The following is a 27,195-nucleotide window of genomic DNA, read 5'->3' as shown; positions in this document are numbered from 1 at the left end:
TTTGCCGAAAACAGACTGCATTTGCTCACATAATTCACCGTCTCCCCCTCACCTCCTTAAACAATAATTTAACACTTGTAAGGCCGACATGGTGACAGTGGAGTATTTATATTTAGTAGGTAGGTTCCTTGCTCCTGGCTAAGCAGGTGGCGGGACAGCCCAGTGCCCCTACCCCAGCGGTCCCAGCGGCGACCCTGGAGGTGTGGTCAGAGCTGTGAAGGAGCCACACCTCTTTAAGCCCCTCCCAGCCCCTGCCAGCGGACCCTGCCTCACCCACTGCTCTGACCAAGCCTTCCGAGCAAGTCAGTGTTGGCGAGCCTACGAAGGAGGCAAGACGAAGAGAAGGGACGAAGAAAACCCTCCTGATTCCTTCTCCAGTTGGGACGAGGAGAGGGCAGATTATATGAGCAAACATAATATTTAAGATGGAAAGGTGGCGATGCAGACAGGCTTGTGTCAGGTACAATGCCAGGGGTAAAAGTCCCTCCCTGAACGTGTCAAAAAGCAGAGTAATTTATATTCGATCTTAAAACCCAAAGAATTTGGCTAGTCAGGATACTACATCGTAACTATGAACTTAGAATAAGGCATCATGTAGCAACTTTGCAGGAAGCTGGGTTAGTAGGATCAAATGATTTTACACAAATGTGGATTGCATATGTAAATAAATACCTATTAGGTCCCTTTAAAATTAACATATTCTAAATAATAGAACTATTTTGGTGTAGTGACTCATTCTGCCCATACAGTTCAGAATACACATTTCCTATAAACATCTTGTATTTACAAAGAACAAAATAATAAGTTATAACAAAGTATATCCTTCTGTCAAACTGAACCAGGGGTCAAGGACGTGGAAGTTCGCTTATGTAACAGAATGGCTTTCCTCTCACTGAGGCAAGGGGCTCACCCTCTGGGAGATGCTGAGAAAGTTGGCTGCGAGTTCCCACCCTCTCGTGGCCACGTCGATTCTCCAACTGTTACCCACTGAACAGAACCAGGAGTGTGGGATGGTTCGGGGTGGAGAGAATTACTTTGCTCCAGTAAAGGTGCAGTAAAGCGAGGCGAGTTGAGAAAGAGAGCAGGTATTTGGAGGGTCCTAGTCTAGTCAAGATACTTCCCCAACAAGGTGTGTGACCCTCCCTGGGCAGAGAACTAGCCATCGGAATGTTCGGTTACTCGTCTACAAAGCAGGACTTGACAGGGCAGCTTTGGCCAAGTTGCTAGTGGTTCTGAGATATGAGGCCACATTCAGCTCAGGTGAGGATGCACCACTGGGTTCAAAATGGGGGACCCAGAAATGGGAAGTCCACGTGCCGTGGTTCAAAATGGGGGACCCAGAAATGGGAAGTCCACGTGCATGTACTTGCCATCCCAGACCAGGTGAATCACTCAAAGCTGCTCTACCGACAGAATCACCAAAGCCTAGACTCCGAAGGGACCTTAGACATCATATTGCCCGAGCTGAGCGCCTGAATCCCCTCTCCAGCATCCCTGACAAATGGCCATTCAACCTCCACTGAGACCTCCCAGCAACGGAAGAGCCCTCTACCTTCAGGGAGCTCTCACCTTGGTTCTTCTCCGGGAGCTCAAGTCTGCTTTTACTTCCTGGTCTTAGGGTCACTGTCCTTACAACACTGCCCCATGTCTCTTCTCCAGGCTACACGTTCTCATGACGTCCTCTCCACCGCTCCTAACTGTGTGCGCCCCTCCTCAGGATTGGGCGTGCTCATCTGAATGTTACACACTACCAATACTCTCCAAGTGTGGTTGCAGCAATCACAACGCAATGTGGCAGACTGTCACCAATGTTTTCTCCTCATGTAGCCTGAGTGTCTCATTTTGGGTTTGTGCGTGTATGGGGGTGGGGGGTGGGGTGCTGGAGGGGAGCCTCCACCCCTTTCTTGACTCACTGAGCTTAGTCAACTGGAATTCTCACGTCTCCTCCACCTTGTATTTGTATAGTTTTGGGTTTTTTACTCATTTATTTTCAGAAAGAGGGAGAGAAAGAGGTAGAAAGAGAGGGAGAGAGAGAGAAAATCTGAGCCTAACATGGGGATCTAACTCAGGAACCAAGAGACTGGAACCTGAGCTGAAATCAAGAGCTGACCGAGCCGCCCAGGCACCCCAGTCTAGTTTTGTTTTGTTTTGTTTTTTAAATCCAAAGGTAGACTTATGCTGCTTCCTTGTGAATTCCTAAGATCCGGGTTTTGTTCTAGTCTCCCAGATCTCTTTGGATCCTGAGCCTGTCACTGTCACCAATTTCATGTCATCTACCAATTTCATCAGTAAGGTGTCCAACTTCCCATCAAAGCCATATAAAGATATGGGAAGGGTCAGATGTTGGCCTCCACCTGCCAGACTGATACAGGTTCCTTCAGGTTTGATTATTCAATCTGTTTTAAGGAAAGACATCTATCTTTTTATCGCTTATGTTTATACCTTCTACACTAGAAAACCAATATTCAAATTCTAAAATGACTGTATTAAAAAAAAAAAAGGAGAGCCACTGGTTTAGAAAGGTACTAGTCCTATCTGGATTTCTCTCTCTGTCACACAACTTGAGAATAAACTTAGTATCTCCCACCCATTGTTCACCTCTTTGGTAAGGCCATTCTTTAAAAAAGTTTTTTTTAATGTTTATTTATTTATTTATTTTAAGTTTATTTTTGAGACAGAGAGAGACAGAGCATGAACAGGGAGGAGCAGAGAGAGAGAGGGAGACGCAGAATCTGAAACAGGCTCCAGGCTCTGAGCTGTCAGCACAGAGCCCGATGCGGGGCTCCAACTCACGGACTGTGAGATCGTGACCTGAGCCGAAGTCGGATGCTTAACCGACCGAGCCACCCAGGCGCCCCTTTTAATGTTTATTTAAACATTGAAAGAGAGGACAGAGTGTGAGCAGGGGAGAGGCAGAGAGAGAGGGAGACACAGAATCAGAAGCAGGCTCCAGGCTCTGAGCTGTCAGCACAGAGCTGGATGCGGGGCTCGAACCCACCAACCGCTAGATCATGACCTAAGCAGAAGTTGGACGCTTAACCAACTGAACCACCCAGGTGCCCCAAGGCCATTCTTTTTAAAGGCAAGTGTCAAATGCTGAAGACTTTGAGGATAAGCAGATGACATGTACTCAAGGAAATGAAGCAGTCACAACATTCCAAGAGCCCTGAGCAGAGAGGCAAGGGGAAAAGGGACAGATGGGGACAGTTCTGAGAGCTCCTGCCAGCAGTGTCGCTCCTCAAGGGTGGGGACAAGCCTCACTCCTCTTGTTTTCCTTACTAGCATGAGGGCAGTGGCCCAGACGCACCTGTAAAGTGCTCAGCTGACTCCCGTCTCCACCTAGTGGCCAGGTTGACAAGCTTTCTTTAATGTCTCTCCTATGCTATTCTGGGGCGGGGGAATCTGAGTCAGCGTGAAGGTGGGAGACTGGAGTGCATTGAATGTCCTTTGCCTGGACTGCAAGGAAAACACTTTCCTTTTTGCAACGGGTGAAGTAAAGTACCAAACTCCTTCTGTTTGGAGATTGTTGGCTTTTGTGAGAAAAACATAGAACATCTTCAATTCGTCTAATTTTAAAATTCAGGGCAGGGAACGAGGCGATTCAGTACACAGGAAGAAGAAAAGCAGAATTAAAATGGAACTTTCAATTCTGCACGTCCCTGGTTGAGGGAACATGAGTGGGCGGAGAAGGAGCCAGCAGATAATGGGAGAAGGAGGGTGAAATAAGGGAGTGCCAGGAAAGGGAGAAAGAGACCTATCTGCGGGGAGAATCATCAAAAGATGAGCTTTCCTCTGAACCCCTCCAGGAACTTTATCGCTGGAAACACTGAGGGACCTTATCATAAGTGTTGTGCCAAGGACAAAGGCATTCAGGTGTTGATACAATAAACCAGGAAATGAGTGAAAACTGGATTTCAAAGACAAATAAGCCGCTAAACGCCCTGTTCTAGTAACTTATAACCTTTCCATTCCATTGGAATAAATGAATTCCAAGAACAGCTCAACTATTTGTTGGAAAATAAAAAGGACGCTTAGTTTAGGTACGTTTCTCCCTGAAGACAAAGGACTGACCCATTTGCTCCTACTCAATTCCACCAGAGGCAGGATGGCCATTCTCACAGGAAGATCACGGTCTCTAGCACAGCTGTTAGGTAACGTTTGGGGGCCCCAGGACACCAAAGAGATGTCAAAGAGACAAAGCCAGCATTGATGCAGCCAGTCATGAGAATCTAGAGTTGGACCACCCTGGGGTGGTGACTTGCTTGATGAAGAAACCCCCGTTAGGATGGAAAGTCGCCCATGTAGGGTGGTCCAGACCTCTGCGGGGCAGCCTGGATGGCTCCAAGGTTTCCCCTCAATTTGAGTGAAATCAGCCTTTCTGCTCTTTGACCCACTGATCTTGCCCTCCACCCTCCAGCATGTAAAGAAAGCTTCCTCCAAGGGACCCTTCCAATCGGGGGCTTGTTCCGCAAGGTCTGAGAGCAGCTGCATGAAGGCAACACTTCTCTTGTGACAAAATGCAAAAGTAGGTGGTGACAGGGAGAGAGAGGGCTCTGGACAGAAACCACCCGAATGCTTGGCTTCTCTGGTCCTGCTCTGCTTGGTGGGCATGGGAACCGGGGTCTCTGCCCGGCAGCTCATTGCACGAGTTACACTGTGTACAGATGAGGAGAGAAGGGTGTGCTTTTGCAAAATGGCGGCTGGGCTCTCCAAGAAGAGAATAAGACCCAACGAAAGGTCACACAGAATTTCTGAAAGCCCAGGGGTAGTGGCAACTGAACACAGTGTGTCAGAGTGGGCTGGTGATACTGTTTCCAAAAGCTTTAAGTGACTGTCAAATTAGCAGATTTTTGGGTTAAAGGGCTCATGGGAGAAACTCAGTTACTGAGAATCCGGGTTTGCTTTGAAAGGGAAATAAGCCCAGGACCACGGTACTAAATAAGACAGATTTTCTATAAGCTTACAGTTTGTTTAAGCCTGAAGTTTTTCTTAATTGGTGAAAGAATATAAAACCCTTGAACAACATGGGTTTGAATCTCATGGGTCCGCTTATACAGAGATTTTTCTTTCCGATAAATACCGTACAGTATTGTAAATGCATTTTTTCTTTCTTGTGATTTTTCTTTTCTTTCTTTAAACATTTTTTAGGGTTTAATTTTGAGAGAGACAGAGAGAGACAGAGAGAGAAAGAGAGAGAGAGAGAGAGAGAGAGAGAGAGAGAACGAGTAGGGGAGGGGCAGAGAGAGGGAGACACAGAACCCGGAAGCAGGCTGCAGGCTCTGAGCTGTCAGCACAGAGCCCGACGCGGGGCTCGAACCCCTGAGCTGTGAGATCACAACCTGAGCTGAAGTTGGAATCTTAACCCACTGAGCCACCCAGGTGCTGCTCTTGTGCTTCTTCTAAATGACATTTTCTTTTCTCTAGCTTACCTTATTGTAAGAATATAGTATATAATACATAATACACGTAAAAATATGAGTTGATTGCGTCATGGGTAAGGCTTCCAGTCAATGACAGGCTGTTAGTAGTTGAGTTTTTGGGGAGTCAAAGGCTACACAAGGATTTTTGACTGCACAGAGGGTGGCTGGCAGCCTAAGCCCCCTAACTGTTCAAGGGTCAACCATATATATATATACATATATATATATATATATATTCTTTTTAATTGGCTTTTCAGGTGGTTTACCTTTCCCTATGCACTGCATCCCCCTTGCAGCCCGAGCCCTCTAGAACTGCAGAGTCAGGAGAAGGGCATCGGGGAGGATCTTGCCACTGCGGCTGTCACTGAAGGAGCCCACTGAAGGAGACTCTTCTGGCTGCTGCTATATGAATGCAGATCTTAGTGCTCAAGTCTGGGATGGTGCGTATAGGTTGTGAGTCACAGTGGGAGGGAGGGATGGGAAGTCAAAACAGAAACCCATAAATCAAACTGGAAAAACCAAAGGGAGACTCTTTCTAATATAAACACAGGTTTTATGCTGAGACACGTTGGTTAGACTCTCCACTGGGTGATGTGTGGTGAACATCCCAGAAGTGACTGCGAAAGGAGGGAAAGCCCAGAGCCCAGAGATATGACACAAGGGCTCCGTGGCCAAAGGGACCCTGGTGTGCAGTTCCCTGGGGGTGGGGGGGAGGACACATATCACTGGGGAATGCACTCAGAATTTCAGGCATCACCTTGCTACCCCATTGACTTTCTTGTCTCATGGACAATTCCGTTAAGGACGGGGTTTAACAAAACCTGCGTAGGGTCCTGTAATGAGGATCTGTGACTTTGTCAGGGAAGGGACAAACAGAAACGGACTTTGGAAACAACAGAGTGCAGTGGATACAGTCTTGACCTTTGGCCAGAGGAAAGAATTCAAAAACTGGGTTTTGTTTGCTGAGCGGGGAAATTTCTCAGTCACTTGGTCTGAAATGAAGCCATGTCCTGTAGACCTAAGGCTTCTGGGCAGGCCTTGGGGTGAGTTGTATGGTCAGATGACAGGGGTCGGACTCAACTCTGCCACCGAACGGGTGAATGTACCTGGCAGGTCAGTTACACAAATTGAGCCTCAGTTTCCTTGTCAGTAAAATGGGGATAATGATTCGTTCCCTGGCTTCCATTCTGGGGCTTCGAGGGCCGCTAATGATCTAGTACCTGTGAATACACCTGTGAAACAATAAAGCACTATATTGACATGAGATATTTGTGTCATAAGGCAGGAAAAAGCCTAATGTCTTTGAGAATAAAAATAGGCACAGCCAGGCTGAGGTAACAGTGGGAAGCAGGCGTCTCAGCAAGGCTTGGTGGGGCTCCGGGGTGGGAGCTGCCTCTTCTGACTCCCCAAGGGGCCCCGATATTGAAAAGGGCAGTCGCACCATGGACGAGGCAGCGCCCCTTCAGTGACTTAGAAAGTGCTGGCACGGGAGTTGACTGAGAGCTACATGCACCCCGCCCCCCACTGCGTGGTTTTCAGATGGCACCTTACCAGGCGCCAGGTTTCCCAAGGAGGGATCATCAGTTTATGGTGATGCTAAAGGACAACCGTGGCCTGGCTCCTGGGCACGACGTGTCTGCTTTGCCGAAGGTGGGGTGGTGACTACGCTGGCTGGCGGCCTGGAAGCCTCTGGCGGAGCAGCGGCCAGCCAGTCCCACCGCCGACAGACTCCCCGACCGCCCGACTGCCGCGGAGCGGGTTTGTTATCTGCTCCCCAGGAAGCCCGGGTGCCTGTTGGCCACACGCGTGCAGGAGGCACAGCAGGCCGTCTTGTAGTAGTTGTAGACACACAGTCGCGCCTGGACCACCACGTTGCAGTTGTAGTACCTGTCCTTGCAGTTTTCATCTGCAGCAGAAGAGAACAGAAAAGACTCTCTGAGCACAGAGCCAGCCCGGACCCATGGGAAGAGAAAGGACAGTGGACTTGGCTTTCCATCCTGGTCCTGCTTTAGTACCCATGGGAGGTGCAGGGTGGGCGAGGAGCTTACGTTTATCTTTTCTTTTAAAAAAAAAATTTTTTTTTTTAACGTTTATTCATTTTTGAGACAGAGAGAGACAGAGCATGAACGGGGGAGGGTCAGAGAGAGGGAGACACAGAATCCAAAGCGGGCTCCAGGCTTCGAGCTGTCAGCCCAGAGCCTGACGCAGGGTTCGAACTCACGGACCGCGAGATCATGGCCTGAGCCGAAGTCGGACGCCCAACCGACTGAGCCACCCAGGCGCCCCTATCTTTTCCTTTTAAACATGGTAACAGAATGGACGGTGTCCTCCCTGCTCCCCAGCAGAGACACAGTTCCCAGAGTTCACTCCGCAGCCACGTCCCCTTTCTTCTCACCTGCCCCTGAGGTCATCAAACCCCACATTTGGTATTTATTATCCCCAATCCTTTCTTCATACGCGAGCTGTGAATGATCGTGCCCCAATCACTATGTGGCATTTAAACTTCAAAAAAAAAAAAAAAAAAAAAGATACAGATTGTATATATTCCTTGGCGACGTGCTCTACGTCGACTTTGTGTGATTCGCTCATGTTTAATGAATGCTCTGCGGGAGTTCATTTTCATTGTACGTGCCGGAACTTATGGATCCATTTGTTGTTTTCAATTTTTTAAGACCGCAAACACTGCTCCTTTCAACAACTGTTACACATCCCCTTCTCTGGGTCCTGCTGGGTCACAAGGTAGATGCAAACTTACTGGATCCCATCCGATGGCTCTCCCAAGTGGGTGCAACAACCGACATTTTTGTCAGTGGTACAGACGAATTCCCTCTGTGCCGCATCTTTTTGCTGATCTGGCGGATGTGACATTGTCCCCAAATGAGGTCGATCGTGTTGTCATCATACGCATACTGGCCATTCGAGTTTCCTTTTCTGTGAATTGCTTTTCCCATCTTTTGACCAATTGCTAATTTGGTTAACTTAAAACAAATGATTCAAGGACATTCTTTGCATATAATGGATCTGATCCTTTTTGTTCATTGTATGTGTTGCAAATATCTTCTCCACGCCTGAGGCCTTTCTTACCAGTTTGCCTAGTGTTGATTGGCAAATAGATTTTATTTTTCATATAATAGGCATTATAACATTTTACTTTGTGGTTTGGGATTTGTGTTTCTCATCGAAGAAATGATTCCCTATGCTAACAGACGTATTTCCGCTTATTCTCTTTTAAAAGTTACAAAAACTTCTCTTCACGTTTATTTCCCTAATTCACCCAGAATTGATGTGTGGGCATGTGCGGTGACAAGGAGGAATTCAATTTGGATTTTTTTTCTCTGTGGGTAAACAATTGTTTCATTACCATTAACTGAACGTTCGTGTTTCCTCCCCAGATTCGTAATGTTAACTTTGCCCATGTATCACAAGCCACGCTATGCTCGAGTGTATATGGGGAACTCTATTCCGTTCCTTTGGTTTAGTTACCTATCCTTGTGCCAGTATCTCCTGATACATCGTAGGATATGTTCCCCAACATTGGTCATTATCAAAATCACCTTGCCTATTATTATTTCTTTGCTTTTGCTCTTCTGTGTAAACTTTAGACACTGTCTGTTAGATTTTTCTATGAAAAGCCCTGTCTAGATTTTGATTAACGTTGCTTGAACTTACAGATTAATCAGGAAAGTAACTGACATAATTTCAGATGCTTGCTTTTTGATATGCCTCACAAGTATATTTAATCCATTTATGCATCATGACATACAGCTTTACCACATTCTTTTCAAGACGTCAATTCTGTCCTATGTGCAGTAGCATAGTTAGCCATTTCCTTCTCCCGGTAGAAATGTAATCGCTTCCGATTTCTATGAGTCACAAGAAATTCTGCAATTCAGTCACTTATCAGTTCTACACAATTTTCCGAGCCCTATTCCTCATGTATGTGCATATCCATACATTTTTGAGAGCAAAGCTTGAGTGTAAATTTCTGGAAGCAGAGTCACTGAGTCAGAGACACCGGATACTTTATGTATTGAATGATGGTGCCAAAGTTCTCCTAGAAGATTACATTCCCCCCACAACTTTGCCAACAGTGAATACTGTCCAATTTTTAAAAGTTTTCCAGTCTTAGGGAAAAACACAGACTACCATTATTTTTAAAATTTGCCTTTTTGATGTGCTAGTGAAGCTGATTACTAACTCCGCCTCTTCCACTACGTTTGTTCGTATCTTTTATCCTTTATAAAATTGGATCACTTGTCTTTTCAGGTACACAGCAAACTGAAGGAAAGGTACAGAGGTATAGGGATTCTTTTCTTTGTGAGACAGAGAGAGACAGAGCACAAGCGGGGGAGGGGCAGAAAGAGAGAGGGAGACACAGAATCCTTAGCAGGCTCCAGGCTCTGAGCTGTCAGCACAGAGCCTGACGCGGGGTTTGACCTCATGAACCGTGAGATCATGACCTGAGCTGAAGTCGGATGCTTGACTGAGCCACCCAGGCGCCCCTCTTATCTCTTCTTTTTTAAACTAATTTGTGTGAGTTTTATGTATATTAAGGATTTGACTCTGCTTGAGTGGCATTTATTTGATTCTTTGATTCTAAGATACGGTCAGTTGTGAGGTGATTTAGTAACGGCTCTCTGGAATTAAGTGAAAGATTATAAAAATGTACGTAGATTTCAAAAACCTGATAACAGCATACATTTGCCCATGTACTCACACACTATTTTCTTCTCGAGCATTATAACCAAATGTGCACCCGAGCCATCTTTGCTCTCCCAGTGTATACAGATTCTTGCTGGGTGCAACTGTCTGGGATACACTTTGTGCTTCATAACTCTGGCTCACAGCCTGGACATTTTTAGTACCTTTAGCTCTGATGGTGTCGATCGGGATCAATCTGAGGCATACGAAAGAATACCACGGTTTTGCTTACATTTTCTCTTTTGTTAAATCTCATAGTTTCCCTTTTCCTGAATTGAATTTTCTATAACTGGAAACTAAACGGTTTTTTTTCTTGTCCTTGCAAAGACACCACAGACAAGTGGAAAAGACCAAAGCAGACTGGCAAAAAATTTCTATCACGTCAAATTAGTTAGAAACCTGGAGGAGATGTCTGCTAGCTGAGGGCTAGCCCTTCAGAACACACGAACTTTTTATACCAATCACTCCCAGCCTGCAAACTGTACAATCAATTCTATGGGTCTGGTAATTTTGGCTGTCTTTAATTATCTTGGGCTGGCCCGAGACAAGTAGACAAGTTTATATACACAACTTTTCTTTCCAGTGTTGCATTACTTTTTTTAAAAAACAATTTACCTAACAATTTAGGATCCACATTTAAATGAATGCTTTAATTATGTGTTGCCAATGTAAGTAAGTTGATGGAGGCGACATCTAGGTGAACATGTTTGTGTGCATGAATCGGCAATGGTACTTCTGTCACTCTGGGCTCTGGCTCCTGGCTGGACGGTTTCCTCTCATATTGATTGTGTCACATTGCAGTAAGGTATATTTCACATTGTCTCACAATCGTTCCTCATTCTCTCTCTCTTTTCCTTTCTTCGCTTCTTTCAACTTGGGTTATGATGTCTGTGATGGTTCATTTTGTGTGTCAACTTTACTAGCGATGGGGAGCCCAGATTGAAAGTGATTTCCGGGTGTGTTTCTGGATGAGGTTGCATTGGAACTGACGGGCCCCGTAAAGCAGGTGGCCCTCCCCATTGATGAGTTGGGTCTCATCCACTGAGGGCCTGAACAGGACGTAAAACAGAGGAAGGAGGACTTTGCCCCTTTTCTGTCTCACTGCTTGAGCTGGACATTTCATGTCGTCATCTCGGCTCTTGGACTAGGATTCACGCCATCAGCTCCCCCTGGTTCTCAGGCCTTCAGACTCAGATTGAATTACACCAGCAGCTTTCCCGAGTCTCCAGCTTGTGACGGGTAGATTGTGGGGCTTCTCAGCTTCTACAGTCATGTAAGCCAATTACTCATTTCTCCCTTCTTTTCTCTCTTTACCTATCTATCTATCTATCCATCTACCTATCTATCTATTTATCTATCTATCCATCTCTCTCTCTCTCTCTCTCTCTATCATCTATCATCTATCTATCTGTCATCTTTTGTCTACCTACCCACTTATCCATCCGTCTATCTTTCCTATTGGTTCTGGTTCTCTAGAGAGCCCTAATACAATGTTCTTAACAGAAAAATGTTTTTAATTAATTATGTTTTTACATTCAGCAATGAGGCCTCTGAGTTTTGGGTCTAGTTTATGAAGACTTAACCAACTCTGAGATACATTTTCTCTGGCATTTTTACAGTATGTTTTTTTTAATGTAAGGATCTTCAATCCATTAGGCACTTGTGTTTCTATATGGCATAAGGCAAGATTTAAGATGCTTTTCTTTGTTTTTTCAAATGGATCTTCAACTATCTGAATACAGTGGAGATCTCTCCTTTCCGTACTTCCTTAATATTAGACTATCATACTTCACTTCCTTGGTATAAAGGAATCTGTTTCAGAATTATGTATTATAACATTGATATGCCTGTCTCTTCCTGAATCAGTAGCATATAGTTTTAATTTATGTAGTTTTATAATATATTCAAGTATATGATAAGGCAATATATTAAATTTTTTTTAATGTTTATTTATTTTTGAAAGAGAAAGGGAGGGGGAGAGAGAGAGAGAGAGAGAGAGAGGCACAAATGGGGAAGAGGCAGAGAGAGGGAGACACAGAATCCGAAGCAGGCTCCAGGCTCTGAGCTGTCAGCACAGGATCTGACTCAGGGCTCAAACTCACAAACTGTGAGATCATGACCTGAGCGGAAGTCTGATGCTTAACCAACTGAGCCACCCAGGAGCCCTGGCAATCTATTTGAACATATTATATGCTGAACCCCATGAACCTTATTTTATCCTCTTTATAGTATTGAGTGTTCCCACCCAGGAACAGTTAGTCTCTCTATTCACTCACATTTCCTTTTATGTTCTATACCAAGGTTTTCTTATTTTTAATCATTATTTAACATTAAAAAAATAGATTTAGACCTTTCTTATTAATTTTCTTCCTTACACTGACTTGTTCCCACAGTTAAAAGTTGAACTCTCACTACTTTGACCTTAAAGATAATGGAACCGAATCTCTGAAACCATTAGCATTTTAATTAGTTCGCATTTAAGTTTGGAGGGTGTTTTGGATCACCATCCCTGCTATGAACTGTCATCTTAAACTGTGAAACTTATCACACTGAAAGTATTTTGACCCCCTGAACTCCATGACTATGCACAAGGTCATGGAGAGATCTAGATGGGCTTGGCATTTTCATACCAGAGAACTTGATGGAGTTTAAGAAGGATGTATCTTTTTTCCTAGAAAGGAATCCCTACTTACCAACTTCAGGGACACAGTCCTGAGGGTTACAAGATTCTTTCTCTTCTGGTTTCAACTGAGGGTCACAGAGATTGCTTAGGGTCATGTCATCTGACAGGCAGCGCACTTCCCGGACCCGGAAGCCACCCTGGCAGCTCTTGGAGCACTGCATGGCGACAAAAGGAGAGCGTTAAGAGATTTTTGACAGCCCATTAGCCTAGCACATTGGAGGCGCAGATTTTGGAAGATTTGAAACATCTTCAAAAGGAGACCAAATACTAAAACAAACTCCCATGCGTCCAGCAGCATCAACAACCATCAACTCACAGCCAATTATGTCCCAACTATACCCCAACCACGTCCCCTGTACAACAGCATTTCTCAGAATGTCCAAGGATACCTGCATCCAACTCACCTAAGGAACTTGTTCAAAATGCAAAATACTTGGCTAGGGTGGAGCCAGAATCCGGTCTTTCCAAACAAAATGCTGGTTGATTCTTTTGCACACACTAAAACTGATGGGGCGCCTGGGTGGCTCAGTCAGTGAAGTGTCCGACTTCAGCTCAGGTCATGATCTCCTGGTTTGTGGGTTCAAGCCCTGCACTGGGCTCTGTGCTGACAGCTCAGAGCCTGGAGCCTGCTTCAGATTCTGTGTCTCCCTCTCTCTCTGCCCCTCCCCCACTTGCATTCTCTTTCTCTTTCAAAAATAAATAAACATTAAAAAAATTATTGGGGTGCCTGGGTGGCTCAATCGGTTAAGCGACCGACTTCGGCTCAGGTCATGATCTCACAGCTCGTGAGTTTGAGCCCCGTGTCGGGCTCTGTGCTGACAGCTCAGAGCCTGGAGACTGCTTCGGATTCTGTGTCTCTCTATCTCTCTGCCCCTAACCCACTTGCATTCTGTCTCTGTCTCTCTCAAAAATAAATACACATTACAAAAAAATTTAAAAAAAAATAAAAATAAAAAAATTATTAAAAAATAAATAAATCAAATTGAGAGTCACTGCTTTATGGCCTCTTCAGTTTAGAGATCAAGATGGTCCCAGCCTCTGGCTCCTCCCACCAAACAGGCCCCAACAGCCACTGTCTAGAGTAGGTCACTGTAGGGAATCTACTCCAGGGCTGAGCCCAGTGCCTGCACACAGTAGGTGGTCTGGCTGTCTATGGGAGGAAAACAAAAGCATGATGTACTAATGTGATGTCTATAAAGAGCACCATGACTTACCATGCTCCATTCTGTGCTAAACCATTTGGCCCCACAAGGCTTGAGGTGGCATGACTGCTGGCGGGGGGGTCTTTCCAGGAAGGAACATTCATATGGGTCCAACACTTCAAAGGTGTCTACGTTCTTCCTAACACAAATCACCTCCCTCTGTTGGGTCCCACTCCCACACTCGATGGAACACTGGAGAAAAATCAGAGAAGGATGGGTGTCACATGACAGAAAGGGGACGAGAACATCAAGCGGTGTCTGTTTGAGTGCTTTTTATCATCAGTTCAGTGGGGATGAGCTGAACGGCACCTGGAAAATATTACTGGACGAAAAGTTGCAGGTGGATTCCAATTTTCCTAACAGCTCTGTGTTTGGAATGGAGAGTAGGTGCCCTGGGTTATCACAGCGCCAGGATTGTGGTGCCCTCTGTGGTGAGATTGAAACGGTTTCTTTTAGACCACCTCTTTTATATAACCCCTCCCCGGGCACACAGGCAGGAACACATCAGCCTGTCAATTTGGTTGTCCCTGTCCGGTAGATTCTGACACTGCTCATTGTAAAACAATGAACCAACATTCTGATGGCTTTGCCAGGTCGCAGCGCGTGGATACTGGGAATGAAGTAGTCTCTTAGAGCCCACACACCTGTGGATGAAGGGCTAAATTAAAATTCTTTGGGATGCACAAACGTGAGAGGATCCAAGACTGGGGACAATGCCCCCTGTGGTCAACCCTCCCCTCCCAACAGGTGGCCAGCAGGAAGCTTTGACGTTGGAGTTCAAGCCTTTCACTTCCCAGCTTGGTGGGAAGTGTGCAGGGGGTAGTCACACAAAGAGGGTGGTCAGACAATTACATGTATTGGCGTATTTTGTTAGTTTCCACGAAGACGATGCATATAACTGCTCACCAATTATTCTATTTAAGTATCTGTTACTTTGTAAAATGTTTTCTGTTCACGTTTGGTTGACTCTTAACACTTCTTGATTACAAAAATTTTAAACTGTGATCTATATTCTTCTAGAGACTTTAAATAATCTACTACCTGTATAAGAGCCTCTAATAATTTCTTCAGTTGAAACTCTTAACATTACCTTTACTGTCTGTATGCAGGAACATAATCGAATTAAAAAAACGGGGGAAAACCCACACATATCTACAGAAAAAAAAGACAAACCCCAAACCAACAGACTATGAATTAAGCACACAGGACATCATAAGCATCACCCTCAGCAATTTCCCCTTTGTGCCCTTTTTTGGGTGGGCGGGGCATCCTCATAAGACATCCAGAGAATACGTCTTCTTAGTTTGTTTTTCCTATTTTTTTCCACGTTAGTTTATGATTGATTTGGAGTATATTCAGGTTTTGTCCTTTTCTTACAAATGCTGCAGACAATGATAGCACCGGAGGCAGGGGAGGAGCCTGACCAGGCTGCCAGGCAAAGGTCTGGCCTCCCCTGCAGGAGGAGTGAGTGTGTGTGTTAAAGCAAGGGCGGAATAGGAGACGTGGAAACTAGTCCAGACATCGTCACTCAATAGCTCTGTGACTTTAGCCGATATTGCACTTCCCCATGGCTCTACTGTCTCACTTGCAAAGTGGCGGTTTGGAAACCTAATCAGAAAGACTCCTCCCCGCCATGACTGCTCTGAGGGTCTGTGTCTGTACTGAGTGCTTGGCGGAATAGCAGAGTACAAACCTTGACCAAAACCTGAAGTTATTTGATGCTATTTTTAGAAAGTCCTTGAAGAGATTAGGCAATTAAGGGAGAATGAGTACATAGCTCAGCCTTCTACCCTCAATGCCCAGAAATGGCAGAATATTTGCGTTAGGAACAAGTGAATGTATGTGTGTATGGCAGGGGCGGGAGGGGGTGTAATATACGTGTGCATGCACAAAATAGCATTTGAAAACAGGAAAGGATACTCATCCTTGGTGGAACGGAAGTTATGGGGGATACTAGAATGGTGAAAGGCAGCTGAGACTAAATTGAAGAAGCACATCATAGTTCCAAATGCACACGCAGGAGGATGCCTGGCAAGGAGGAGAGTTCAGGTGCTTTGGGTGAGAAGGAATATGAGGAGCAGGAGAGAGGACTCAAGGCAGGGAGAGAGTGGCCGCTAAGGTACTGACCAGGAACAGCTGGGCTGGCCTGACTGTGCCCAGGTGCCTGACAGTAAAGACATCTGCCCCTACTGTCAAAGGGCAAAGTGAAGGCATTCTCAGATTTTCAATGGCTCAGAAACTTACCACCCATGATCCTATTTGAAAGACTTACTGACTAACGGTCTCTAACCAGATAAAAAAGAACCTGGAAGAAGACACACCAGCAAGGACATAAAGCAGAAGTTGGCAAAAGCTGTTGTTAATAATGGATACAGGGGTTTCCAGGGATGATGAAGATGTTCTGGAATCAGAGAGTGGTGGTGGCTGTACAGTTTTGTGGATATACTAAAAACCACTGAATTGTATACTTTTAAAAGGGTGAATTCTGGGGCGCCTGGGTGGCTCGGTCAGTTGGGCGTCAGACTTCGGCTCAGGTCATGATCTTGCAGTTGGTGATTTCGAGCCCCACGTCAGGTCTGTGCTGACGGCTCACAGCCTGGAGCCTGCTTCGGATTCTGTGTCTCCCTCTCTCTCTGCCCCTCCCCCGCTCATGCTCTGTCTCTGTCTCAAAAATAAATCCACATTAAAAAAAATTTTTTAAAGGGTGAATTTTATGGTATGTGAATTATATTTCAATAAAAAGAACCTTTGGGTGGGAGAAAGCTATTTTTAAACCTAAATTTTCTCAATGTTCAGTATTTTCTATAAAATTAGTTAAATTAATATGGAGCTGGATCCAGATGATCTCAAGATCTTTTGGGAGCTATTGTGGATGGAGAAAGTGGAGATAAATAAATGAGGACTTAAGGTTTCTGTTTTCTTTTGGGGGAAGATGTAGTTATAGATAACACAGATAGAAACATAAAACTTTAAAAACTGCTAAATATTTGAATGTTATTACCAAATGAATAAAAATAGAATTTATAACTTCCAAAATGTTAGAGGGAAAAATGGAATTAGAGAAACCTAATCAATGCAAATGTGCAGAAAGTTAAGAAGCAACAGACCCAGAAAGCATGGCAATAACCTAAACAGGAAACACAAGTTAAGATGGCAGGGGAAAGTCCAAACATATAACTGATTGCAATAAATGTGAATGGTTAAATTTTAATTCTTAAAAAAACAGAGACTTGCTTGGGGTGCTTAGGTGGCTCAGCTGGTTAAGTGTCTGACACTCAGTTTCAGCTTAGGTTGTGATCTCACTGTAAGATCCACTGTCAGCATGGAGCCTGCTTGGGAGTCTCTCTCTTCCTGCCCCTCCCCCACTCCCTCTTGTTCTTTCTTAAAATAAATAAACATTAAAAACAACTCCAAACCACACCAAACCAAAACTACAGAGACTTGCAGGTTGGGTAAAAATATAGTCTTGCCTACAAAACGCATACCTCGGAAAAGTACATAAGAAGGTGACGAAGATGCACCAGGTGAAATTCGACAACGAGAAATGAGAGTAATGCAAATATCAGGTAAAATATAATTCATGGCGAAAAGCCTAGAAGAGCAAGTGGTATTTAACAGGGATAACTACTTCCACTGAGCAGTGGGAGCGATTATGTGTGTTTGTACACCCAAAGAATTCCTGCAGTTGTACGTTGGTGGATCACTGATCCAAGACCAGATGAGAGTGGAGATATCTGCTCAAGATGCCCGTGAAATCCAGACAGATAGGCAGACAAGGGGGCTGCTCTCAATGGCTAGAGACTGTGAAAGACCCCCCCCCCCCCAGAACAAAGACAATGTACAGGGGAAGTAAACCCAGAACTGGCGGGGAAGATAGGAAACATCTGTGATCCGTCTAGGCACTGATCTAGATACTGGTGGAATACCCTGAGTAGGAGTTGGGCTACTTTGGCTGCAGGTAGAAAAGAGACTCCTTAAGCTTGACAGGTCTCCTTCTCTTGGATTGGCTTGCTCCACAAGCCTCAACAAGGCCGCTGCTAGCACCCGTACTCACGACTTCCCAGGGAGTCTCTTCCCCCTAAGCCCACACTAAAAGTCCCAGAGAAAAACTCTGCTTGGCTTGGCTTGGGTTACACGTCCCCCCTGGACAATTCACCGTGACCAGGCTAGTGGGGTGTTCCAGATGCAACTATCGTTCAAACCACATCAATGGAAGCAACATTTATTTTTATTTTAGTTTCAATAAATAAGCATGCTCTACTTCATTTTCTCTGGGGACAACATCAGATTCCCAGGGTATGGAGGTGCCAGCAGACCCCAACATCCTTATAAATCCAGCACGGAAACCTTGTCACATTCAGTCATGTCCTGACCCTTTTGGACAACAGGGCAATAAATTCTGTTTCTAATCTTGGCAGAAACAAACACTGCCTTCACCTAGATTCACATCACTCTCAGTTCTCTGAGTAGGTCAGGAGTCAACAGGAGGCCTGCCAGGAAAAAGGACCCTGAGTCCTGCTCCCCTCTTGTCTTGGGAGATTGGTAGACATTCGAGTTGAATTGTACTGCTCATCCTCACCATGTGAGGGCTGTTACAATTTCCCATAGGGCTCTTCCCGTTGCCTCGGTTTCTGTGGTACGTTGTGTAACACAGCTCCTTCTGAATTATCTTTGGGATTCAGGTCCCACGCCCTAAGTGTTTTACTATCAATAGTGACACAGAAATAGCCGGCAGACAAAATCATAACCATGGGGAAAAGGGAACTACTATTTATGAGTTGGTATTCTTATCCTCATGTTTGGATGGGGAAACAGGCCCACAGAGGTTAAGCTGACCGCCCCGAGTCGGAAGAACTACAGAGAAATAGGGCTGGGGTCAGTTATCAGGTGTTATCTGCCTCTGATACCCACTCGGGTAGCACTGGAAGTACTTGGATTCTCTTCCTTTCTGAATTTTCTATATTTTACAGTTTGTATTATAAAAACATTAAAGGAAACTTGAGATGAAAACATTTCCCCCTGTTGTTCATATAAAACCCTATTCTTTGAAGCGGCTGAGATGACATTCATGTATTTTCATATTCTGGTTTTCACTTGCCACTATATCATGTGTACTTTCTACGTCTCCCTAATTATCACTGTTGTTGTTACATGATATTCTAATGAGTTATGATATACCATAATATCCCTACGTGCCCTGCTGTCACGAACACCTCTGTTAAAAAATGCCTTTTTTGCCCCCCCTTCTGGTAATTATTTTCTTAAAAAGAATCCCCAGAAGCAGAGTGACTGGTTAAGGCAAATGAACATTTTTATGGTTCTTGACTTTTATGGCCAAACTGCTTTCCAAGGGGGTTGTATCAGCTTACAAGGACGGGGCAGTCCATTTTTTCAGGGTCTGTTTTTAAGGATACTTAAAAGAAATAAAATTCTATATGGAGCCAGAGGTCCTGATAATGTATAAATCAGGATCATCAGCCAAAAACGTCTGGGAGAACCAGCCAGCCCTGAGAGCCAAATGCTTAGGGGCCCAAGAACTCAAAGTACTAATGTTAATCATAACGGGGCAGTAAGAAGGAATGATCTTTTTTCCACATTTTCTTAGGGAGCCTGTGTTCAATTCTGGAACACTGAGGGGGAAAAAAAAATCAACTGATCAATTCAGTTGCTTTCTTAAAGTATTTGGTATTATCTGTTCTTTATAAGGAATAGCCTCAACTTTTTCTACATGAGCTTCTATTTTCTCCTGTTATTGAGACATAATTGACAACAATTGTAATATATTTAAAATGTACTCATGGGGCGCCTAGGTGGCTCAGTCGGTTAAGCATCTGACTTCGGCTCAGGTCATGATCTCGCGGTCCGTGAGTTCGAGCCCCGCGTCGGGCTCTGTGCTGACAGCTCAGAGCCTGGAGCCTGTTTCAGATTCTGTGTCTCCCTCTCTCTCTGCCCCTCCCCCGTTCATGCTCTGTCTCTCTCTGTCTCAAAAATAAATAAACATAAAAAAAAAATTTAAAATGTACTCATGATGGTTTGATGTACATATGCATTGTGAAAGGATTCCCACAGTCAAGTTAATCAACACCTCCATCGCCTCCCGTATTTCTGTCTTTTGTGTGTGAGAACACTTACATTGCATCCTCTTAGCAAATTTTGACGATACGGTATTATCAGTTATCCTCATCGTGTTATACATTAGATACTCAGAACTTTTTTTATCTTACAATCGAAAGTCTGTCTGTTTTACCCACCTTTCTCCATTTTCCCCACCCCACCCCCACCCCCAGGCCCCGGCAGCCACCGTTCTGTTTCTCCGAGTTCCAGGTTTTTTTTTCAGATCCCACATGTAAGTGACACCATGCAGTGTCTTTCTCTGTCTGGCCTATTTGATGGCCTTCGGGTCTATCTACCTGTGTTGCAACAAAGGGCAGGATCTCCTTCTTTTTTATGGTTGAATAATATCTATCCTACATCAGTTATATGTATCACATCTCCTTTACCCACCCACGTCTCAACAGACACTTAGGTTATTTCCAGATGTTGGCTATGGTGTATAATGCTTCTACGAACACAAAGGTGCAGGTATCTCTTCAAGACACTGATTTTGCTTCCTTTGCATATATCCCCACAGGTAGTACTGGTGGACCCTATCTATTTGTGCTTCTGACACTCAAATACAGAAATACAGACAAAACTGGCTTTACTGTCGATAATAATGGCAGCGGCAGCTATGATGTAGAGTGTATTTGTTGTATGGCAAGCAAATGCGCTGCATTCTTTATACACATTTCCTTCTTCATTTCTTCTAAAAAGAACCTCATACAGTGCGGTCATTAGCAGCATTTTATAGACAAAGAAACCATGCTAGACCATACTCTCCTGAGGGCAGGGATATTTGTTTTGTTCATTGATGTAATTCATGTGCTTAGAAGAGCACATAGTAGGAGCTCAAGAAACACTGTTGACTGAATGCAGCTCCAAGACCATAAGTAGCCTCTCCAGGGTCATGGGCAGCACTGCTGGGATTCAAGCCCAGGATGCCTGGGCTACTCCCATTTCTGGTTTCTGACCCCTCTGCTATGGACGCTCTTACCAGAGACAGAAAAACACAGCCAGTTCTGGCCACTCACCTGGCTCCAGCTCCCCGCAAACCACTCCACCTTGCCCGTGCAGGGTCCATTGTCACACGGGGTGGCCTCCGCTGGCCGGTTGTTCCCACAGCCTTCCAGGGGCAGGCTGCTGACGTGGTTGGTCATGCACACCACTGAGCGTGTCCGCACTCCAGCCCCACACTCCGCTGAGCACTGAGAGACAGGAGATAGTTCCATTAGAGGGGACACCCCTACAGGCTCGGAAACCACTTTCAAATGATGTGAAGGAGAACTGAACATCTCATTTCCCTACCAACTCTTTCCCTTTGGAGTCTCTGATCAGTTTTCCCGCATAGCCTACTCCATTATGGAGTATCAGTATGGCAACCCCGCCCCCCCATCTTAGATTTTCTGGGACAGTCTTCTTTCCAAATATCCTGTCCCACTATTGCGATTCATAAGCTTACACACTTATCAGACTGCCTGTCTTGGCTTTTGCTTTTGAAAACATATCCAGTAGCAGAAGAATGAGAGAGCATGAACACTTGGGCCTCTGTCTACCTGCTGGTAGCCGACATTGGGCTAGTCTGGGGAGACTGGGGAAGTGAAGTCTGTCACCTCATCATTGCCGCCTGCTATTAAGTCCCTGAAGGCCACAGCTGTGACAGTGTTAGGAGACAGCTATACCAATAGAGGGAGAGCTTGGCCCGGGAACCAGACACATCGATGTTAATATGTCTAATAGCTGGGTGGCCTGGGGCAAGTGACCCAGCCCCTCACGTGTTTGGCATACTCACCTGGACAGCTGGCACAGGACAGGTAATGAATGATGCGCTCTGCGTACAGCAGATGTCCAAAAAATGGTATAAGGGGCTTTAAAGGGTCAAGTCCTATATCTCTGCTCTAAAATAGAGAAACTGAGGCAAGGTCTTCACTTACAGCCACAGAACCACCAGTGATTTGTCTCCTATAATCACACTGTTCTCATCTAGTGCCTAGTAAACACATTCCTGAGCCATACCCTAAAGCTCAAAGAGCGTTCTCCATCTGTCTTGAAATACTTTGGAATGCTGCCTTATTTTGCTTCTCATCCTGTACATGCAGACATTTTCTGGACCTCTCTGTCTGAGTGTTCCCCAGATACCTCATGTCCAGCATGTAAAATAATGGAACCCTGCCTTCACCACCAACCCCATTGCTACTCTTGGTTTTCCAAGTTGTGCTCAAATTTCTACCAGGATTCAAAAGTTGACTGTTCTTCTGAGTTCTTGCTTCCAACATCTAGCCAACCTTCAGGTCTCACAGATGTGGTTTGACCACATTTTTTCCTGTTGTGTTCCTTTCTGCCCACGGCTCCCAGCACTACTAATGTTCTTCCCCTGGACTGTGGTCACAGCCTGTTACTCAGCCTCAACACCCTTTCCAATTTGTTGGGCTTCCAGGTGTTGGGACTGCCATGCTGAAAGTCCCCCTGATGCCATCCCATTCCAACATGGATTTCCCCACCTGACATCAAAGCTTTCCTAGAAGATGACCTCAGTCAACCTCAGCCAACCTCAGTCTTCTAGGCTAACTCACCATTATTCTATCCCACACACCTCATGCTGGACAGAGGCAGGGTCCTCCATTCGCCATCGCATGAAGGGCTCACTGGACCTTGGCCATGCTGTTCCTTCTATCTACCTAGAGCGCTCTTCCCCTTCCCCAGGACACACCAAAATCTGTTAAGGCTCAGCTCAGATGCCAGTGAAAACTCCCTGGATTGCCTGATTCAATACTCTCTTTCCAGCCTCAGGATTCTCAAGGCACTCTGTATTCTACCGTCTTCCTCTACCATTACTTATGTCCTACTTTGCTTTATTCTTTCCTTTATAGAAGTAGGCTCAGTGAAGGAAAGGACTATGGAATCATCTTTAGTTCCTTCTCAGGTCAGCACCTAACTTATGGGCAAATCCATGAATATCAGTTGAAGAAATGAATACAGACTTGGGTCCTTCCTTGCTCATTTCTCTTCTGTAACCAGCACGTTCCAACCAGGAAAGTGGCCCTTCAGAGCTCAACCAAAGCCTGTTCTAACGGTTTCTGCTGGGTCTTCCCTTAAAAACAGAAGGGAGGGGCGCCTGGGTGGCGCAGTCGGTTAAGCGTCCGACTTCAGCCAGGTCGCGATCTCGCGGTCCGTGAGTTCGAGCCCCGCGTCGGGCTCTGTGCTGACTGCTCAGAGCCTGGAGCCCGTTTCAGATTCTGTGTCTCCCTCTCTCTCTGACCCTCCCCCGTTCATGCTCTGTCTCTCTCTGTCCCAAAAATAAATAAAAAAACGTTGAAAAAAAAAAATTAAAAACAGAAGGGAAATTTGTTTCACTAATGTTACTGTTTTAAAAAATAAGCAAAAGCGATGTGATTTAGAAAAAATTTGAGGAAAGAAAAAAATACAACCCTGTTTCCTTATCAAAATTTTCATTTTCTTTTTTTGTACATTGCTGTCTAGTCTTGCAAAATCACAGCCCAGGATGAATAATCAAACATTTATATGACCACTGCTGGGCTGGGCCTGACTCCTCAGGGAGGAAACTCTTTGTAGCTTGAAGGGGATTAGAATATGCCACCCCAAAATATGCTGCTTTGACCTATTTTTAATTGAAGGTGATTGAGAAACATCAGATCCAGGAAAGGCTCTCTGCCTTCCCCCTTCCTGCCTAAAAGCAGTGCATAAGTTTCCTGGGAGAAATTTCTGCCTAGTACCAGGAAGAAAACATTTTTTTTTTTTTTGAGGGAGGGTACAGAGACAGAGGGAGAGAAAAAGTCTTAGCCAGTCTCTATGCCCAATGTGGGGCCCAATGAGGAGTTTGATCTCATGATCCTGAGCCGAAACCAAAAGTCAACACCCAATCGACTGAGCCACCCAGGTGACCTAAAGAGAACATTTTTATAATTGCCATTGGGGAGCTAATGCCAAGAGGAATGTAGACAAACTTTACTAAAATAACTCTAATCCTCCATTAGTTTCCCCCATTTATAGACAAACTTAACTAAAATAACTCTTATCTTCCATTAGTTTCCCCCATATATTTCTCAGCCACTTTCCTACAATTTACTGTCCTGGAAGCCCCAACGCCTTTCCTTGGTCTAGTCACTTCTTCAAAATTTACCACTCTTTGTTAAAATGGTATATAAGCCCTCAGTTCTAGCTGCTTCTTTGGGATTTTCACTTCTTTCTTATTAGGCTCCCTGTGCCATGTAAAAAAAAAATTAACATTAAATAAAATGTGTTGGCTTTTCTCTTGTTAATCTGGCTTTTGTTAGTTTAATTTGTAGGCCTCCATTGCAGAACTCAAGAGGGTAGAGGAAAAGAGCCTTTCCTACAGGCTCACAAATGCTTTGCATGACTTATACTCTGTCTGCACTGTTATTGGGAATTTGAGCTAATGAGTCAGTCCTTTTTACAAAAAAGAAAATCTTTTCTTAGAGTAATTGGAATATTCTAGGCTAAGGGGTTTTTTTTGTTTGTTTGTTTCAGCTGTATATTATCTGGTCTCTTTCTTAGCCTCAAACACTCAAGATAGTTAAATCCTCCTGAAGAATACAAGGTGAATTGAATCTAAGTTATCTTCCTGTTTCAAACCCTAAGAATATTTCTTTCCATGTAGTTTCCATTTGACCTACTAACTTAATTTCTGCTTTCCAAACCAAGTCATATACACGCATCTGGGAAAATGTCCTCAGACTCCCATGTGCTTAATTTAAAAGAATGTTACGGGTCGAGCCAAGTACCCAATGAGAGAACATTACAGGGATGAGCCGTATAGAGGAGCTTGACTTTAGCATACAACCGCAGCGAAAAGCACAACACATTTCGACTTGAAAGTAGGTACCCACCCCAAACCTGGCTCAGGAAGTCTCTCAGCAGGAATCAGGGGGAATCATGGATCCCTACCAGGAAGCACAGACTACCCTTCAACTTGAGGCACCGAAACACACCCACTCACTGTCCCTGAAGGATGTGCCTAAAAGGGCCAGATCCTCTTGGTAGTCAGAAAAGGACCTGACTCCTAACTGAACCTCTGGGCCGATAAAACACTGAGAGGCATCATGAAATGCCTAAGCAGCCCTGTGGTGAGGACTGTCCTCTCTCTCCAGCTACAGCCGAAATGCTAAACTTGGCCCAACTGGGGCTTGAGGGACTAAGAGGCCGTAATGGCTATTCCTGAACTTCAGGTTCCTGTATCATCTTCTGTAACAAAAAGCTCAATGTTTTGTTTCTTCTCTTGGAAAATGTCCTTAAGATATGAGGGTGGTGGACTTAAAAAAATTAAAAAAAAATTTTTTAAACATTTATTTATTATTGAGAGACAGAGAGAGACAGAGTGTGAGCAGGGGAGGGGCAGAGAGAGAGAGCGAGACACAGAATCCAAAGCAGGCTCCAGGCTCTGAGCTGTCAGCACAGAGCCCAATGTGGGGCTTGAACCCATGAACCGTGAGGTCATGACCTGAGCTGAAGTCGGAGGCTCAACCGACTGAGCCACCCAGGCGCCTCCCCCCAATTTTTTTTCTGTTGTGACTAAATATTGCACGTGTGTTTAAACTTGTCACTAAAGTTTACTTTTTGAATTAAAAAGTCAATGATGCCGATGTCTCATCAGGTCCACCCTCAATTAAAAGGAGCTGCAAGGATATTTTTAAGGTGAGTCAGTGAGTCAGAAAAACTATATATCCCTGGAAGTTTAAGAGAAGATTCAGATGTGAGTTTACAACCTCAATTCAATCAGGTAGAGATTAATTAACTTTATTTGCAATCGGGCAATAGGATGTGTTCTGGATCCTTTAAGTGTTTGTAAACTTCACTCACACTTTCTCTAATCTCTCCCACTTGAGCTAATTAAATGGAAGCTGGATCTCATTCATGCCTGGCATTAAGTGCTCAACATATGTGTCTTCCAGTTGCAAAAAAAATTGCCTGGTTGAGACTACAGCTTAACAGGGTTGATTGTGAGACCAAGCCACTACTCACATGTGAAAGACTGCCACCAGCTGGTCATTCCTGGGGTCTGACCCTTTTTGTGAGGCTAAGTCGTGACTCAAAAGCCCACTCAAGGTCCCAGTCTCATCTAGGTCATGGTTTCGAATATGTTATCCCTTAATGCTCATTCAGCAACGTTACCAATGAGGAAACTGAGGGTCAGAGAGCGGCTTGCTCAAGGTATAATGAGAAATAAGCCCTTGGGGGAAGTGATGCCACAGCCAGTGCACTTTCCCTAAAGCCAACTGCACCCCCTTCCCACTCATGCACAAACATTCAGGAATAATGACACATTCTAGGGGTAGATAAACCAAATTTCTTACAACACAGCGCTAAACTCACATGGCTTAAAACGTCTTTCCAAAAAAGAACAAAAAAGTTCTCTTAACAGAAGAATGAAGTGGTCACCCCTTCCTCCATTTAGAATTTTAAGGCACGAGTTAGATCCATCAAGTACTTATGTTAAAATGGAAAGTAAATTTACATTAGAGGGAAATTTACAAGTCTTTTTTGGAAGGGAAATAAAGAATAGGGGTCGATTCAGTTATAGTAGACAGACAATAGCTGAGTCTAATTAAAAGTCACGCTTTAAAGGTTTCTAATGCCATCAACATGTTTATAATTAATACATACGTGAAAAAGGAAGGCTACCAAATTATATATATGTAGTATTATGATTTGTATCCTTCAAATATGAATGAGTACAAAAGAGATATGTATAAAGGGCGCCTGGGTGGCTCAGTTGGTTAAGCTTCTGACTCTTGATTTCAGTTCAGGTCACGATCTCACGACTGTGAGACTGAGCCCTGTGTCGGGCTCCATGCTGAGCGTGGAACCTGCTTAAGATTCTCTCTCTCTCTCTCTCTCTCTCTCTCTCTCAAAAAAGAAAATTCTCTCTCTTTTCCCCTCTCCCCTGCTTGCATCTTCTTTCTCTCTCTCTCTCTCTGAAAAAAAAAAGCTATGTATGTAAAGTATGTATGAATAGGAAAAAGCTTGACAGTAGCTTTTTTTTAAGCTTACAAATCTTAAATTATTATCTGCTAGTGAAGAGATTATTGGTATACTTTTCTGATTTTTTTCATAT

General features: G+C 44.5%; 1 protein-coding gene across 1 annotated transcript in view; it reads right to left on the bottom strand.

Moving 5' to 3' along the window:
- Positions 1 to 2,715: 2,715 nt before the first annotated feature.
- THSD4 (thrombospondin type 1 domain containing 4) overlaps positions 2,716 to 27,195 on the bottom strand; it is a 568,037-nt gene continuing 543,557 nt past the window's right edge. Inside the window, exons 15-18 of the mRNA XM_049611866.1 lie at positions 21,137 to 21,310; positions 14,019 to 14,198; positions 12,815 to 12,959; positions 2,716 to 7,326 (exon numbers count right to left, since the gene is read on the bottom strand). Of these exons, the coding sequence (XP_049467823.1) occupies positions 7,184 to 7,326; positions 12,815 to 12,959; positions 14,019 to 14,198; positions 21,137 to 21,310 (642 nt within the window). The 3' untranslated portion in view covers positions 2,716 to 7,183. The remainder of the gene's footprint in view (positions 7,327 to 12,814; positions 12,960 to 14,018; positions 14,199 to 21,136; positions 21,311 to 27,195) is intronic.

Source organism: Panthera uncia, assembly GCF_023721935.1.
Source record: "Panthera uncia isolate 11264 chromosome B3 unlocalized genomic scaffold, Puncia_PCG_1.0 HiC_scaffold_1, whole genome shotgun sequence".
Lineage (NCBI taxonomy): Eukaryota > Metazoa > Chordata > Mammalia > Carnivora > Felidae > Panthera > Panthera uncia.
Note: the sequence above shows the minus strand (reverse complement) of the source record. Positions and strands in the feature narration are given on the sequence as shown.